The following is an 18,496-nucleotide window of genomic DNA, read 5'->3' on the forward strand; positions in this document are numbered from 1 at the left end:
GCAAAATTTGTTCCACCTCCTTCGCTTGCTCATCCGACAGTAGCGGGCGTTGTCTAGATTCGTGGGTGAAGAAGAGAGATAGCGAAAGATCAAATTTATGTGCAGCCATACCATTTTGGGTATTTGAAGCTTTTTGTTAAACCGTAGACTAGGCAGTAGTGGCAACGTTGTAAAGCATTGGGAGGTCATTACCTGATCTTGTACTCCAATATTCTATTTCCGATACAAGAGGAACACGCGGGATCGTACGGCACCGGACACATACACACAGATAAGCACACATAAAGCAGACGAGGCGGGCATGAATGAAGCGACAGGATCGATGGCGAAACAAGTGAAACAAAACAATCGTGACGTGATGATCGGTACATGAAGATGCGAATGGTGCGTTTGTATGTAATATTCGGGTGTACATGTGTGTATGTGCAGGTGATGTCGTGATGTCGTGATGGTTGGTTGATGTTCAGACCAGCGTTCAGGCCATGTGGTGTGGTGTGGAGAGGGTGAAACATGCATGAGCATGCAACAGAGGCGCATGTGTGGAGAGAAAAAAAAACAGAAAGAAAATGGAATTGAAAAAACATTTAAAACAAAAATCAATTCGGAGCTACAGCATTTGATTTTCAGATGAAGGCAGCAGTAGCACCGAAGGAACGCACTTCAAACGATCGTCAAACCGCACTCGAGATCGGGGAAGCTCTATTGTGACCACTCAATGCACTCTCGACACGCTGAGAGGCCATCTGGACCTTTTTTTTTGGGAGTGCTTTAAGTGGATGCTTTACATATGAATTAGTTTATTGACTAAAAAAGCATTTTTCAAATTCTGATGGAGACGCATGGAAAACACGTTTCAAATTCTGATGGAGACGCATGGTACGGCAAGATTTCGAGCATCAAAGAGAGCGATAAACCCTTGCATTATCTACGGCATTCCTGAACATTATCTACATGATGAGTCATCTTCTTCTACGCCACAGTACACCAACACGGGCACCGCCGTATCGATCAACAATTAAAAGCAATTACGGGCTGTACTAGCAACGGTCCTACATCACACTCTCGCTCCCACCGGATGATTGATTGCCTTCGTCGTGCTTAATGAATATCAATCACAATCGCCACAATGTACAGCAATCCACTTAATTATCATCTCTAGTGACCCGTTGTTGCTAGCACTAAATGTTGCACACTGCACTGTCCAAGATCCGGCACATGGACGACGACACATTGTACACACATCATCGAAGCAATCGAAACCACTGTGTGCACTTGGATCATCTGTAAATGCACCATCACCTCGGCGGCTCAACGGCGGAAGCGATGTTAACATCGGTTCCAAACAAGAGCGTTCCATTTTACCCATCAAACTAGGTCGCACACGGAAATAGACTGGTGTACACCGATTTTACATAAACATGCACACGGCCGAACCGGATCGGATTGTGCTGCAGGCCGGCGGGCACGACCATTCACAGAGACCGATGTGATGCATCAAAAACACGTTCCAAATGGTTACTAGGATGCCAAAAAGGCACCTAGGGAAGAGGACAACAGCGGTAAATGGGTTTCACCACAGATCTGACACCTTACACAAACTTAATTAATTACCACGGGTCGCCCCAAGTGGCTTCCTGGTTTGTCCCGCTCCCCAGGGGAGACTCAAATCTATTGCGTCGCAAGGCACCCAAATCCCGCGGCGTGCCCCTTAGGTGGCCGGCCGAGCACAGAAACCCTTGGATACTTGGTTTCCTGGCAACAGTAACCGCGCCCCACCGGGACATTCTCATTTCGAAATTGCGCCGAGGGCCGCGGAAAAGTCCCAAAACGAAAAATGGTTTGACATCGCACCCCTAACTCGAATTTTACAGCGTTTTTTTCTTGGTACACTTCCATGAATGAGAGCATGAAACACGACAAACATACACACTAGCGTAAGAATACACAGAGAGCCGCACGGACGGTACGAACCTTGAGCTAAGCAGCCGCTCGGCCTCATCCGCCGTCATCTCGTCCGGCAGCAAGCTATCCGGTTCGTTGTCACTCGCATCGGCGTACTGCAGCGTGTCCTGCAGATCCAGCGGTGGCCCTTCCGGAATCGGTGGTGGTCGCATCGACGCCAGGGACGGTGGATCCGGCAGTGTCTTGGTACTGTAATCATCGTCCGGCTCGGGGGCGGTCAGTGTTGGCCGCGTTGGATCGAGCAGCGTCTGCGGACTGTGGTAGCCTTTCTCGCCCATCTCGCTCAGCTCGTCAAAGTCCAGTATCTTCGCTTCATCCTTCTCCACGTCCATGAACGCGAGCTCGCTGCTTGTGTCGGTTAGCGAGGCGGACCCGTTATCGCCGAGCCCGGTCGGTACGATCGATGCGTATAGTACCCGGTCGACGGTGCCAGCACCACCACCACCACCACCATTTGTGACGACCTGTGGACCGGCGGACTGTCCATTGGCCAGCCCACCCTTCGTACCATCGTCGGCACTGTACTGAGATCGCGTGGAGGCAAAGATACCGACTGCTGATGGAGGCGTCGGTTGCTGGGGCTGCTTACTGTTAATACTGCTGCTGCTCACGTTGGCACTTCGATACGCGTCCACCTCACCGTAGATCTCATCGCACTCGGTACCATCCGGGCGCACCCGGTAGCCAAGGTCGGCGTACGTTAGCTTCGTTTCCGTGGCCGGACTGCAAACCGGTGAGCGATCTTCGCCAAGCGGGAGCTTGCGCGGTGGCGAAGCTGGCAGCGGCAGATCGAACTCGTACGCTGGCTTCAGCTTGGCCTTAATTTCCGGCGATGGTTCGTTGAAGCCACCTTCGTCGGTGGTCGTCGAGCTGCTGATGATGCTCGGTGGACGGTTACCCAGGCCGGCCGCCGGTACTTCGAAGCAAATGCTCGAAACTTTAGGACGGCGTGTAACAGCCTGTTGTTGCTGCTGCTGCTGCTGCTGTTGCTCACCGGAATGTTCATCTTCTGATCGTGAGGATTTTCCTGGAAGAAATAGAAAGAGAGCACACGCTATTACAACTCGAATACCTTAAAAAAAGACAAGGTACGATGAAAACTGAATTGGCGTAGAGGTGAAACCGACAAGATCCTCAGACTCACCATCGAAGCGTGTCATCGCGAGAGGAGCCACCCAACGCTACTACTACTAGCAATCGAAAAACAAGACACAAGCCCACCTGCGACAGCCCAAAACGCAGTTTTTTGGTGGAAAGGGTGCGCCATACCTTGCATCATTCGGAACTTACCTTTGCAGTCGATGCAAAACCGACGTATACTGAGGCACATCTTCTTCTTCTTCTTCTTCTTCTTCGTCTTCTTCTTCTGCTGTTGGTGCCCGCTCTAGCCCGATCTGGTTTGTGTTTGCTTTGGTTTCTTCTTCTGTTGGAGTTGCTGCTGCAGCACCACTAATTCCTATGCTAGCGCACCATTGTTCCTGACGATGCTTCCATCGCCGCGAGATCCCATGCCGTGTGCCCGTAATCGGACTTGTTTGTTTCACACAATCGTAGGATCAGCGCGATAACAGCTTGATGCGCACCTTTAGCCCACGACTTCACGCACAATTGCTCAACATGCTGCACTCTCATCGGGGGAGCCACCACCACGCCCTACAAAACGGACCACCGACAACTAACCGCCCACAATCGACATAATCAACATTAACACATAATTACTACCTCGCCTGGGCTGGCCCACTGGTCAGAGAAGATGAAAGGAGATGAGATCGGGGACCGCCGACCGCGGTGTGTGAATTATCCATCAAATCGATCGCGCAAAAAGTGGGACCACAGTGGGACAGTGCAATGTGACCATTGCGATTATGTGCTAATGGCATGAAATTAATGACCGACTGAGGGCTTTTGCTGGTTTCGTAAGCGCAAGACACAGTCTGTACGCTTCTTTTGAACAAACAACGGCGGCCTCCCTCCGAAAAATCATTTTGTCGCTTCGCAGTCACTCGCTCGCGGTCATCACGAAAGCAATTACACAATTAATGCCATTTAGCACCACAGCGACGTGTCTCGGTGGCGATGGTTCTGGCTTGGTTTTCGGTGGTTTCAAGTCCACAAGAATTATTTCGTTCATGATCAGCGGTACTGCATTCTATTCTACGCATAAATGTTCTAGTATTTGTAGGAGCAGAGCGAGGATCATTTTAGTAGATTACTCGCAGAAGATCTCAAAAGTTACTAAAAAAAGGATCGCCTGTTTCCGCCCGGGATCGAACCGGGGGCCTTCCGCGTGTTAGGCGGATGTGATAACCACTACACCACGGAAACAGCTGTGTATGAGTGCCGTTGTATTAGAGTTTAGCTCCTAATTAGTGACACTGACAACATAAATGAGCTGTAGTTATAGTAGCACATAGTAATATGTGATCGAGGAATCGATTTATTTAAGGTGGGACTTCGGTATTTAATTTTTATTTGTAACACATGTTTTTAACATTTTTCCCTGAAAGCTGATCCTTTCAAGAGTATTGTGTAAAAGTTTTGAATCAATCGAAGAAAAACTGACAAATATACAGATTTTTGAAAATCCGCGTTTCATACAAGGCTCCATGCAGCCCACTACTTTGAAGAGCGTTTCCCAAAACCAACGTTTTCAAAGTCGGTGTCCATCGTACCGTAAAAACTACTTGGCCGATCGTTTTGAAATTTTTTACACATAATCTGTACACATTTTGCCAGGTAACACCGTCGAGATATCATTAAAATTGTTTTTAGTTTTTTAAAACAATGATGTAAAGCTCGTTTTTTTGGCAGAATCGCAAAAACCATCACTTTTCCAACTTCAAAAATCTGCCAAAAATCGAAAAATTGGAATGTCAACTCTAAAACTTTCCGGGTTTACCTAGATAAACTTATAACCTTTCTAACGAATATCGATTTGTATGTTTCAGATGATCCGTCATGTCGCTACGATGGACACCGTAAAAAGTAACTTTTCGTCGACACGCCTACCAAAATTTGATGCCATGGAATAGTTTGTACATGAATGTTGCCCAAAACTATATCAAATATTCTTCGAAAGTTGTAAATTAATATGCAATTTATTTGCTTAAATAAAGTTGAATGGTTACGTCACAAAAAATCGTCAAAAAAGGGCCTTTTTTAGTCCGAAAATACCGAAGTCCCCCCTTAAAGCAAGATGCTTTTATAGAAAGAATCTCACTCAATTGCATCACGAACATAAAGAAATCGTAGAATCATATGTTTACATATTCCATTTTCAATCACAACAGGGATTGGTTTGATCCAAAAATAGATCGAAAAGACTACTAAAGGAAAGTTTGTACATACAATCAATTGGAATGCCACAATCAGTGAAGAACAGGTTGAAACCACACGAAAGTCATCTGTTCATCTTCGAGACTGGTCTATTCGTTAGCAAACCAGATAGGCGATGCAATGAGTTAGAAGTTGATGATTTGTAATGCATCATCACTCATTACTCATTCATAAAGAGACTAGTTCCTGGCATCGTGTGCCGGTCTTCTCCAATGCAAACGCTCTCGTTGCACAGACTACAACCACTTGCGAAACGAATGATTAATTCTTCTTCTCGACAGAACCAGCCAACACACACATCGTTATCCCATTTTATGCTCGACACATAACCACAATCTCGTCCCTGAGGCGAAAAACTTTTCCTACAGTATCTCTACCTCTATAATATGTTGCAACACTTTCACAGTGGCCTGTCGGTGGACCCCATCTATCTATTTCAGGAATTTAATCTAGATTTATGCCCGCCAGCCAACCAGCCAGCCAGCCAGCCAGTCGGCCAGAGCCGGAGCATACACTCCCACACCCGGAATCCGGCGATCGGTTGTAGTAATTGCGTTTTCTTTTTGCCCCCCTTCGACTGCTCCTCCGGTATTATTGGGAAAGAAAATATCGCTTCTACGGATTGCTAATGAGCGCAGTCTGGAGTTCTCTGGCATATGATTCATGACATCGACACCAGCGGCAACCGCGGGCTTGAATGGGGAAGAACAGAACGGATCTTTATTTCATATTTTCCAGCCTACCAACTGGCTTTCCTGCGCCCTCCAAAAAGGCCGCATTTTGGCATCAAGTTTCCTCATTTCGTTCCGTCGCATTTCCATTTCGACGTCACGTAAATTGTCTTGCTACTCAATTCTCCTCCACCAAACGCACACGCTACTGACGGGCACACGTGATGCTGTGGAGGGCCGAGCAACCGAGGACCGAAAGAATGTGGCGCTTGAAATGTCGAACGCGGCCTAGACGAACGGCCGCAAAAGCTAGCAGCAGCATTCCGACGCTAATTTCTAGCCAACGACGAAACGTTCGTGGTACGCCACCGGCGTGGCGGAGTGCTACTGGGTTGGATTGTGACGAAGCTAGTGTGCGTGTGCGTTGGCGTTAGAAATGTTTTGCATACTTGTTGCCCCACCGCCACCCTTTTCTCTCGAACCGTGTCTTGCCTCGAGGGTACGTTAAACACGAATCGAGAGACTCACTTTAACCCATTTCGGGGCGGGCGAGACTTGACGTTTGACTAACTTCAGCAGGGAGTGACCGCAAGGGGGGGCAGTCCTAGGACTGTCTTGTCGTTCATCGAACATCGCAGGCATCGCCTCAAACTCAGTCCCATCGGTTTTTGGTCAGACGACAGACCACAAATCTAAAATCAGACGCCAATTCAATCTGATTCATCGAGAGGGGGGGAGGGGGGGGGGGGCACACTCCGAATTTAGTTTGCCCCGCGCATCTAGCCGAGAGCATCTGTTCTCCCCGCACGACCAGCTGTTTGTCGTTTTTCTTCTTATCTGCTGTTTTTTTTTGTCAAATTTCCGTCATCATCCTGTCCCGCAGAGCTTGGGGCCATCTTGGCGAGTCACCAACCACACGACCACGAAGAGCGAGGGCCATGAAAACGATCATAAACTCATTAAAAACAAGGCGACAGTGGAGGGTCATTGGTCGCTTCCAAGCTTCGGGGCCCAGAATTGGCCACATTTCGCAAAAGAACCGAGACACCGAGAAGTCAGTCGGCGTCAGTCACAACTAGTCTCTTACTCTCCTTCTTTCTGTCGTTCTGTGCGGTTTATTTGATCGCTTGTCGAACCAGTACGACCGAGATGATCCTCTAGAGGATCTCGGTTTGACCATCCCGTCGCGTCACCATATGTGTGCGCGCGTATTGGTTAGTTTTTTGGGGATGAAAACGTTCGCGTTGCGTTGGTCAGAAAATGCGCGAAAACTTCAAACACCACAACGACGAGTGACACATTCACTCAACGCCGATCGGCAAATGGTGGTCAACACAGACGGACTCTGACTGACTGACAATGTTGTCGAGTGTCGCATCATTCCTTCTTCTCGAATTTTGAGCCACGGCCATCTTCATTTCGATTGTTCAGTATGTTTGTTTGTTTGTTTGATCATTGTGGAATGTCGACTCCCATGCCTCCTCCCATTGGATGTCGTGTCGTGTCACGGTGAATGAGTCGCGGCGTATCGTCGAATCGTGCACGTGTGTTTGCGTGGTGGGACTATTGTTCGCATTTGCCTTTGACAAACACACCGGATTCGATGCGCGATATGCCACCACAACCTCTGCCCTGTCTGTCCTGTCGATCGCAGTTCGATCGACAATCGGCCTTTGCTCTTTTGTTGCTGAATGTACTCACATACGGCGATGTGCATTCCAAACAAACCCGAAATCCGTGAAATGAAGATGACCTTCAGGCACTCCAAAAAGCAGCGCGCATGAGAGCGCAGTGCATGACATCACGGTGACACGAACACAACATGGCGTGGTGGTCCCTCGCAAAACGCGGGGAGAAATGCGACTCTACGGTACACAAAAACAAAAAAAAGGTTAAAACGTGGTCTCCGCGATGGTGTTTTTGTTTGTTTACATGAAACAGAACTAAAAAAAAAAGCGGAAACAACACGAAACCCGAACGCGTTGTTCTAAACCTTGACGACAGCCAGTGTCGTATAGACAGACCGGGAGACCAGATTGCGTGGCGCATTTCTGCAACTTTTGCTTTTGACGTCGCTTCCGATCTTGTGGCTGTATTATCAGTGCCACATGTTAGGCCACATTCAGCACTACGGAGGGTTCTATTGGGCCCATTGAGAAGGACGTCATGGTTGAGCAAAAAAAACAGTCATCTAATTCGCTTGCATCATCTTCATCATCATCGCAAATGTGAAGCTGTAGGTCCGGGTGACCGCAGGCCGGGAATTCTGCCGACGACAACGACGAGGAGAAGTTGAGCAGCATATCTCTCGCCGATCCACATTGCCACATTGCAAGTCAAGCGTCCAATTAAAGGCTACTGCTGCTGCTCACAGCGAGAGATGAACTTTGATTCATCGTCGTCGTCGTCGCAGTCGTCCCACATTGACGCACTCTGCCCTGTTGCCCTAGAATGCTTCTTTCGCACAAAGAGGCAACACTAGGAAGCACACATACAACACACGCTCGCTCGCTTGCTCACTGCAACATACACACGAGGGATAAACTCTTCTCTAGCAGCGCCAGAACATCAAGCCCAAGTGCCCAGTGGCCAGTCAGTCAGTCAGTAGCGTCATCATCGCCACCTCAGCTAACGCACAAAAGTTATTGCTTTCGCTGCTGCCATAAAATTATTTCACGCCCAGACCAGCCCAGACCAGCCCAGCCCACCCACCTAGACCACCACCGAACGGGCGGAGGTCACCGTCTGACCGTCGATCACGAACCGGCACGTCCGAGACTCAACACCGCCACCAGCTTCTTGCTGTTGCACCACCTTGAGCCAACGGGTTTTTTGGCGCTGAGACGTTGGGGTTTTTGTATCACTCTCCCGGACCGGACACCACCACCGTGCCCTCCCCCCTTCCTCTTCTTCTTCTTCTTCTTCTTCCTTTCCTTCATTAACACTTTCACTAGCGAGTGCGAGCGGTGCCCGGCGGCGCTAGGCAATTATAGATTATCATTCCTTCTCCTCATCATCCACACAAGGCCCAAGAGAGACGCGAGAAGATGGCGAGCATATTTTTATCTTATATGTTCGTTCCTTTTTCTGTTGTTTTGGCACTGGTGCGGTGCGTCATGATCACCATGGTGTACCCCGCACACCTCTCAACGGAACGGAAACGCCGCCTCGCGGTGGAATGATCACTTTCACGGTTCACCATCATGCACATCCGCATTGCACCGGACTGCACGGGATATGAATATTATTTTAAGATTTTCTCGACGTACTACTACTGCACTTGTGACTGCAAGTCGTGCGTGGTGAGACAACAGTGTGAACGTCACTTTCACTTCACAGCCTGATCTTCCACGGCCAAATGAATGGACGGCACACCGCTAACCTTTGTTGGTACCGGCAAACTTATAGCATTACACCGAGCGAACACACCACGAACACACACGATCAGCAATTCATTCTCAACCGATCGGGATCACACAGGATCAATAGTGGATTGGAAACAACGCCCGCACGCTGGCACTAAAAACATGCAAACCACGCAAACACCGCGCACTCTCCGGGTTCGCGTCGCGACTACTGTCGCGTTCCGGCGCACGACGATCGCGGATGATCATCCCCTCGGCAACCCGGCGACCGAGCATTACCGGAGAGAGACAAAGAGAAAGAGCATATGTCAGGGAGAGAGAGAGAGTGTATCCAACGTTGGCGTCAACTCTCACCGAGTAGAACCCCTCATCGCGCCGTAGGTTCTTAGCCTTTTGCTCGCAATCTCCTTCGATCGCATTTGAAAGGGAACGAGGCATCTAGTGTCGATGATGGTGAATCTCATCGAATGGAGTAGCGGTGCGTGAGCTGCTGCAACTGGACCATACCGAGAAGTTCGCGCTCGAGTGCAGTAGCACGAGATCAGGCGCGCGCGCTCGCGCACATACACAAGAAAGTAACCTATTTTTGGACCCCGAGACACCCCGGAGTGGAGTCTGTCTCGAGTTTCAATATGGACGCTCCCCACCTCGGGGATGCCCGTGTCTGGATTCCTCCAAACTACCTCTTAATGGGTGTTTGCGATAAACAGATTTGAAAATTCAGACGAGGCGCGTGTATTATCACATCCCTCACAGCGGAGAAAGAGAGACGAGAGGCTGATCCTTATTTATAATCCAAAATCCTCCTCGAACATGCACACGTGGGTATGTCTTAGAGGCCGCGTTGGTGCGCAAATGAGGTGTTGGATTAGTGGACAGCAGCCGCAACCGTGTTGTGAAGCGCGCATAAATCACCCCTGTATGCTGCACGCTATATCCATGCGATCGATCATGCAGTCCAGCTCTTGAGATGGTGCAGCATTCGAGACGCACTTGTACCCTCCTTGTGTGTTGTGGCTGGTTTGTGAGTCTCTCTACGATTGGGAGCTCAGCTTACAGTTCGGGTGTTGGCTTTCAATGGGCACACATTGTGTCTGCTGTTGTGGTTGTATGTAGTTTACTGTTTTGTTGTCGCACAAAGAAGAACAAAAAAAGGGCCAATCGAATCGGGCATCCGCTCCATCACTTAGTACATGGTGTTTATGTTACACTTGAGGGTGCAGCATAGACCATTTGGTGGGGGCAAAAGTATGTTTTACATCTTCAGCGATGCTGCATGCAGCCTCGTGCGGGTCGATAGCCATCCATAACAAGTGCTGTGGCTAATGCTACGTCAATGGCATTAGAAGAATCGATCAATCGTACGCAAGGGCATTTGACCACCACCATGTCGAATCGCTCAACGACAGGCTTATGAAGAATCTTACAACAAGAATGCAACTAAATGCTCTCTCTCCCGAAAACAATAATTCAAATAAGCCATGGCATCCATGGACCGTAGCTAGATCAACATTTTATGATCAATTTTAAGGACAATTCCACACAGATTCCCCACGGCGGCACGGTGAAGGAAAGATGGCAGCTACCGATCGACATAAATCTGTCTGACTGCCGGACGAGGCCATAAACAGCCAGTCGTCACTACGCCCGCTTTCACGGATTTTTACATAACGATCCGATCCGTTTTGGTGGTGGCCCTTTGCTCGGCACTCCACGGTCGCTCCAAGATCGTAAACTTCCGATCGCTGACTGATGGCTTTTCCAGGCGGCCAATGCAACGCAAATACGAGACACTGCTCGCCGGAGTTTTCGGGATGCACCCTAAAACGCGCACAACGCTGGCTTAGTCTCCATAATCTAAGATCCATCGGCATGTGTTTTCTATTTATAGCGCACCCTAGGCCCACTCTCCGCTTCAACGCAAATGCTGCGGCGCTGGATAGGGACCACAGGCGTAACACAGCTCGCGATGCGGCTGGATGCACTTTCGGTTGCAGTGAAAATGCAAAGCGGCATTCGTCTCTCGTTTCCTCCTCGGTTGGCTAGTTTGTTTCCGGTCTGCGAGGGACTGGTTGTGGGGCTCTTGAATGGTAGATTTGGTGGATGATGCAGTCAACAAAAGATTGCAGGAGATTTTGGATTTAAAACTAATATTTGAATTTGATAATCTGTCCTATGTCCGAAATCTGGCATGATCGTTCTGACAGACACTATTCCGTTGGGTTATTGGAATTCCCATTACCCATTGGGTACTCGAAACAGAGATTGGCCTCATTTCGCCTCATTTCCATCAAAGCACATTCTTCTTTCCCCTGGGAAAATCGCTTCTCAAATCTCCACATTCCATTCCGAGAAGCACACTATAAGCCGAACACCGATTGCCCATTCGACGCTGCGGCGCATCTCGTTAACGGGAGTAAATCTCGCATGTTCTTAAGGTTCAGTGACCACCGAAATCGCTTCGCTACATCGGAATGCATGTCTCTACCGACCAAACCACCCAACCCGACGTTGTTGGTAATGCAAATGATGATGCTGGCGATGCTGCATCGCTAGTGATGTGACGCAATCCGTTGCTTTCGTTCGTTCGTTCGTCAGCTCGTCGGTCCGTACTCGCCTGCATAATGTGGCCATCATTCCACGCAACGAAAATAGGCCAATCTCTCCGTTCGCAAAACCACGAAGAGAAAGAGAGAGAGAGAGAGTTCGAGTAATAAGGACCAACGGAATCGGGATAACCGGACCGCACAATAACAACCGCAGCGATATTACAAATTCCTCGCATGAGCTCAACCACAGTAAAGGTCGCACAGAGCAAGATGCCGACGGTATGCCGGCTTGTGCGTCCAGCAAACGCGGCCTTAGAGGGTCAATATTAGTCAACGGAATGCGTTGTTTGGCCCACACACAATGCACTTTCATTTCATGCACAAAAGTTTAGCACGAGTGTTATATATTCATCAGAAGCTAGCAAGTGCAAGGGCGAAAGGCGAACAAACGCAATGGAGTTACCCTCCGTTCCGAAAACCACCACCAGAAAGTGCAGAACAAACAAGAGGCCGGAATCACGATCTTACCGTGAATGTGAGCTCTCATTAGGGTGCGGAAGACCGTGAAAACACTCGGCTTCCTCCACGCACTCTGAAGAGACTTCCTGCTGTAGCAACGAGTACGCTGCTTTGATGAAAACGTTCTCGCTGCAAACCAACATCCAGCGTGTGTCACGCTTATTACCTATTATTGCATTGCACCGGGCCACCGTCCACGGGGGGACCGAAAGTTCCGAATCCCGGGAAAAAAAGGGGTTTAGAATACCAAGATTTTCATTATGTTGCAGCACGTGCGCAAGCACGTCTCGCTCTCCAAACAATGTCCTCTCGAGGAGGTTTAGAGTGAGATCAAGGGAGAGAGAAGCAGCGAGAGCGACGCAGGCCATCGCCCTGGGACTCGTCCTGGAGAAATGAGCAGCTTGAGACGGCTTACAAAGGAACACCCCTTCATCTCGCGGCCACGGGCACTGTATGTTCTACAACCGGCGGAAATCGCTACGCTCTTTCTCTGTCTGGTAAAAGAAGCTACTTCCGGTTGCAACACTTTTAAGAGTACCCCGTCTGTCTACCTTTTCGAGGATTAAAGCCAACAACTCAACACGGAATATGATGCCAGGTATCCAGAACACGCGAGACGCGATGCACTGTGAGCACATGAACCGCGTAGTCGAAGTTCCAAACTCCACGAGCAATCAATTACAAATCAACGTAGCCCGGCCAAAAAGGGTATAGGTAAACTTTGCTCGCTAATTGGATTAATTAGCAACCATCGACGCCGACATGAACTTCCTCCGCACGCTATACGAACAACTTTATTACCCTGGCTGCTCCCAACCCTTTCCCACTTACCGTTTAGTTCCTCTACGGGCTTGGAATCGGCCACCGGTACGTCCTCGTCGATGCTGCCACCGGTGCGGCCCAACTTCTCCGTCGATTCGTTCTCCTGCTTCTCGTCCTCGGTGTGTATCGGTGAGGAAGGACCGGATGAAGCGCTGGCACCCGGGCTTGGCGATGAGCTGATGGCATGGGCCGGTGACGTTAGCCCACCGGAACCCGGAGTATCCCCCCTTTCCGATGATTGACGCCGTGCGAGGCCACCGAGTTCGGGGTACTTCAATGGTGGTGGTGGTGGTGCCACCCCGCTGCTCCGTTCGTCCAGACTACCCTCGAGGGATTTTTTGCGTGCCGGTGGCTTCTCCGGTGGCTGCGACTGCTCCGTAGCGACCGGTTGATGGTGGTTGTGCTGGACGGTGGTTAGCACGGTGGTGCTGCTTCGCACCGGAGCCACCGGTGGCCCACTGCTAGGCGCTGCTGGTGGTGGTTCCGCCTGCCTTACCGGTGGCTTCAGCTTCTCCGGACTGATCTTGGTCGGACTGAGCGAGCTGGGATCGGTGGCGTGCGGTGGTACCGCTGGCGGTGTCTTGGTTGGACTGGGGAACGAGCTCTGGCGCATGTTGGCCGTCGGTAGGACCCGTGGACCCTTCTCTGGTGGGGGTGGTGGTGGCGTTTGTCTTTTCGGTGGACTCGGCGGTGGTTCACTGGGGGACGGTAACCGATGGTGGCCACCAAGGACCGTCGTGGGGGGCAGTGGTGGATGTCCGTTTGGTCCCCCGTAAGGGCTACTCTCTTTGGAGCTACCGTTCGGTATGGCTGTTACGGTGGCACCACCGTACGTTCCATTTGTGGCCGGTGGATGTGAGGCAGCGGATTGAGCTGCACCTCCGATGATACCCGTCCCTGGCACTGTCCGGATGATGTCACAGCGTGTGAAATCACCCCCTCCCGCACCCTTACTCGAGCGCGTCTTGGAAAAGTGTGACGTCCAGTTCTTCTGCTTCTCAATCAGCTCGCGTGAATTAAATTTGCGCTCTGGTTTTTCGGGTTTTTCGGGCTTTTCCGATTTGAGCCGCGATTGGTTCAGGATGCGGTTTGAATCGAGCTTCCCGATTCCGTTGCTAATGGCCGGCATGGCTTGACCTGGCTGCTGGTGCTGCTGCTGCTGCAGCTTTCTCTTTGGTGAAGGCGATCGGTCCGGACCGGAGCCGATATCGGACAGATTGTCCTCCTTGCTGCTGGAATGTGACATCTTAATACTGAACGGTGGCGGTCGGTTGACGCGACCCTCGCCCAACTTTTCAAACAGTGCGCGGGCGTTATTAAATCGGGCCGCGTGCGATTCCGTCCGCACAACCGTAGCGGTTGGTGAGTGGTGTGCTGCTGGGCCTCCACCCGGTAGTGCGTCTCCACCGGCGGAACCCCCTCGGTTCGGTTGCGTTTCCGGTGCGCCCGTGTGCTCGACCGGTTTGCGCTGGAACAGGTTCGCTATCTGCGACACCTTAGGCCCGGCGGCACCCGATGCCGCCGTCGCCGCCGCATGGGCTGAGGCCGATTTCTCCATCCCGTCGGACGGTATGCTGATGCTGATCCTGGAAGAAAATGACGAATGGAAAAAAGGGGATGATTAGTGAAATGTATAGAGATAAATTAAGGCAAACACGAAAGGAATCTCAAACCGGGGGTCCCACTGCGGTAACTAACCATTTTAACAACTCAATTGTAGGCACAGCCTACTTTACACTCGCAGCAACGCAAAACTGGGAGCTACTCTTCTCACAAACGAACAACAACGGCTACGGCTACGGTTACTACGATTGTTTATCACCTCCTCCACCGCCTGAATCTGGTGGCTCGAACCGTGACTGGCAAGAAACGACAAGTGGTGACCGGAGCCCAGAGACTAACCGAACTCGCTGACTACCTACAGCTGAATACCTCTCGTCCGACACTCTATCATCTCGCCACTGTCCAGTATTGCGCCTCAAAAGATTCCCGGCCCGGATGAGCGGAACGGAGATAGTGAAATCGCACACCAGCCCAGTCCACGCTCTCGGCGGGGGGACTTTACACGAACACACCGCCAACGAGAGGTGCGGCGCGCGCTTGTGTCGCGAGTTTTTCGTTTTCTTTTTCCGAGTGCGCCCGCACATTACTCACGCTAAACGCGACCTTCCTCGATCGTCATACGTCTTATCTGCATTAAAAAGCTGGAAAATCGTTTCCACAGAACGAAGAAACTCCATCATTGACATCAGTGAGACGACGAGACTCTCGCAATCTCAGCCGGTGAGCAAAACAAAACCAAAACCCTTTTCTAAGTAGCCACTTCTTTGCTTCTTCTCCTTCCCCCCGGGGGGGGGGGGGGGGGAATAACCGCCGTCTTCTGATAAGGTGATAAATGTGACACTTTTTTTATCTGACCCGTGAACGTTGTTCCACGGGAATCGCGTCGTGTCCACGATCATGGGTGTGTGTGGGAAGAGTGATGTCACAAACTTGTCCAACGTACGTTCCTCTTCGCCCGCACACCCCGAAAACGATAGACCACCTACGACTGCTTACGGTAGCAGGTGGCGCGGCCTCGTGAAAAGAATTGAATTCCTCGCGATATCTCCACTGGAATGTATATTAGATAAGACCGGTCGGTCGCTCAGTCGGTTGGACGGGGGAAGTGTTCGGCTTCCGTCTTTGATAAATCGAGACGTAAACACGCAAAACACCCTTTGGTGGGGATTACTACTAGATGTTGGGTGACAAGATATGCTCCAGGTTTATTTATCGGTTTTATCCTGCACAATACTTACAGCAAGCGGAAACAGTAAACAATCCATATTGTAGATGTCGATCAGAACGAGTGAACGAATGTTTAACAATAAATTTTCAATTAACTAACGGATTAACGCACACGCCACTACCACCCTGATCAGTGTTTGCACAACTTTTTAATCACAATCTGCCAACTATTTCAGAGCGACTCAACTAGTATGCTATGAGTAATCCTCAGTAACGAACATAAACGGAACAATCTAGTAACCAGCGATGAAGGCACTTCAAAGCAATACGGCTCATCGGTACTATCGAGACCTGTTCACTTATCACTGCACATGTTGTAATCACTCAAAGCGGTGTGAAACTGCGGTTGAAGAACTGCATCGAACGCCGATCCATTGCACACCGGCTCCCTTGACAGTTACAACATGTCCCCTCTTGTAGCACTACTGTTAGTGATCGTAGTGGGCCATGTGAAAGGTGTCAAAGTCACACCCAACTGCACTAGCTCACTCGGATGTGTAACGCCTGCAACTCCCGATCCCACTTCCTGCACGGGCCCGGATGAGTTTTGGTCACCCAGCGGTTCCCTTGGCGGTTGCTGTCCAGGATGCGTCCGTGGGCTAGCGGCGGGAGCTCCTTGTAGTGCGGAATCAGAGCTACCGTGTGCCCCTGGGCTAGTCTGTGGTCTCGGCGGTATCTGCCGTTTGAATGTCGGTAAGTTGACGACGCTACACGACGACGACGACGACGACCAGGATGTTCTGATAAGTACAGAATGTTTGGCCGAAAAAAAGGGAACGAAAAACCGCATTCGTTCTCCGTCGCCCTGTTTGACCGATTGGCCGATTGTTTCAGGGGACTGTTTATCGACGCTTCACGTTCGGAACGATACCGTGGACTGGGTTCCGCAGTGTGATAACAAAGGCCGGTACGCGGCACGCCAATGTCGGGGCGATCGGCTGAATGGCCGCTGCTTCTGCTACTCGGCCCGTGGTGAGCGCATATTTGGCTGGGACTGGCGCAATCGAGCCGACAATATGACCTGCGGTGAGTAGGGACGGACGATGAGGACCTCTGTTTGCTTATCAGCTACAGTTCCACTTTCCCGAATGCATCCCCTTCCCCTCCAGCTTGCAGCCGTAGACGGGCGGATCTGGAAGCGGAAGGTAGGTTCGATGTTACGCTGCACTGCACGCCGAACGGGAACTACGAGGAGCTACAGTGCGATGGAGGGTTGTGCTGGTGCGTTAACCCATTGTCCGGTAGCCAGCAGCCAGGAACACGAGCCGTCCCGGAGTCCTCCTGGACCCTGTTACCATGCTGTGAGGCTAGACAGATTCCTCTTCACTCCCATCTCGACAAGCAGGCTAATGTAGATGATCTCTATCTCTTTCTCTCTCGCGATAGATAACGACACGCTTTATGGTGTGCAGTATCTGCGGCGTTGCGAAAGTGTGGCCTTCTCTCAGGTGCTTCAGCGCAGGCAATTCATCATTCGCGGCCACACGGGTGTCACGTTCACCAACACACTGTGCGATTACGATGGCAGCCACGGACGCTATCTCATCGAAGGGCAAGAGTAAGTAGCACTCCGCAGGAATGTGTTGTCACCAATTTCCGGTTCACTTCCGGTTGATATCGGTTTATCCTTGCTCTCTCCCCCCCCCTCCCACGTGTTTAGGGCTTCGTGCACGTGGGTCGATGGCTCTAAGCTAACGCCGTACAAAACGTCTCTTCGGACGTTGGCCGCGATGAAGTGCAGTAAGTAGCGTCTAGTGTTTTAACTGTGTGGTAATTAAATGCTAACTCCACAAAATTCTGCATCATCATCACATAAAAAATCATCACACAAATACGCTTTTTTCGAATAATGATTTAGAGCTATTTCGAAGCTATAACGCCTAGATGTATGCAACCAGTGCCGCGCAGTTTCACCTCACCGACACTAGCGCTACTCGATCCGGAAAACCGCTTTAGATCGCTTTCATTTCGTGGAAAATTTAAACGGAAAACACCACACCGATTCACTTCAGACAACTTCTTCCTCTCTTCCCCTTCCCTCACAGATTGTGCACGCGACGAGAGATACTTTGCGATGGTGGGGCGAACGATGGAACTGGCCTGTGAAGCGAACGGAAACTACGTGCCGCTACAGTCCCGCAACGGTGATCTGTTTTGCGTCGATCCGGATGGTTTTATCGTGGCCCAGAATGTCACCAGCGAGCAGAACTGCAACGAGTTTATCTTTGGTGCGATTGTTTGAATCACAAATAAACTGAAAGGCACAGAACGTGGCGCACTTCGAGAATCGAACCAAAATTTGAACTGACTCCCCAATTCCCGGTCGTTTGTTTGCTGCTCCCGGGGGCTGGGCTCCATTCCGGGTTTCTTATCGCAGCACGAAGAAAGAAATACATTCTGTCTGTGCTTGTGCGACATGAAAAAGCAATTTCTAATTTCACGTTACGCTTATGATGGATCCGGGCGCTCAGTGCGAAGTTGT

At 50.5% G+C, this 18,496-nt stretch overlaps 2 protein-coding genes and 1 non-coding gene across 14 annotated transcripts in view; 1 reads left to right on the plus strand and 2 right to left on the minus strand.

The window, feature by feature from the left end:
• LOC126577927 (uncharacterized) overlaps positions 1–18,496 on the minus strand; it is a 53,109-nt gene that overhangs the window by 7,848 nt on the left and 26,765 nt on the right. For 4 of the 12 annotated variants that reach the window (XM_050239994.1, XM_050239995.1, XM_050239999.1 and 1 more), the window contains 4 exons: positions 13,234–14,810; positions 1,972–2,989; positions 193–213; positions 1–53 (listed from right to left, as the gene is read on the minus strand). The exon at positions 1–53 is cut by the window's left edge and continues 1,008 nt beyond it. In XM_050239994.1, coding sequence (XP_050095951.1) covers positions 1–53; positions 193–213; positions 1,972–2,989; positions 13,234–14,782 — 2,641 coding nt within the window. In that variant the 5' untranslated portion in view covers positions 14,783–14,810. Of the gene's footprint in view, positions 54–192; positions 214–1,971; positions 2,990–3,252; positions 3,998–9,238; positions 9,322–9,351; positions 9,504–13,233; positions 14,811–14,922; positions 15,057–16,025; positions 16,186–18,496 lie in introns of those variants that run through there. The other 8 variants (XM_050239996.1, XM_050239997.1, XM_050240003.1 and 5 more) reach the window with 8 other exon arrangements.
• On the minus strand, positions 4,215–4,287 carry Trnav-aac (transfer RNA valine (anticodon AAC)). Its single transcript has one exon. It is a non-coding gene; the product is annotated as a tRNA-Val (tRNA).
• Positions 16,394–18,312, plus strand: LOC126577928 (saxiphilin-like). The gene is made up of 6 exons (XM_050240006.1): positions 16,394–16,707; positions 16,849–17,040; positions 17,124–17,315; positions 17,401–17,572; positions 17,675–17,754; positions 18,060–18,312. Exons 1-6 carry the CDS (start codon positions 16,419–16,421, stop codon positions 18,254–18,256), a joined length of 1,122 nt encoding a protein of 373 aa, XP_050095963.1. The 5' UTR covers positions 16,394–16,418; the 3' UTR covers positions 18,257–18,312.

The sequence above is a fragment of the Anopheles aquasalis genome, chromosome 3, assembly GCF_943734665.1.
Source record: "Anopheles aquasalis chromosome 3, idAnoAquaMG_Q_19, whole genome shotgun sequence".
In the NCBI taxonomy this organism is placed as follows: Eukaryota; Metazoa; Arthropoda; class Insecta; order Diptera; family Culicidae; genus Anopheles; species Anopheles aquasalis.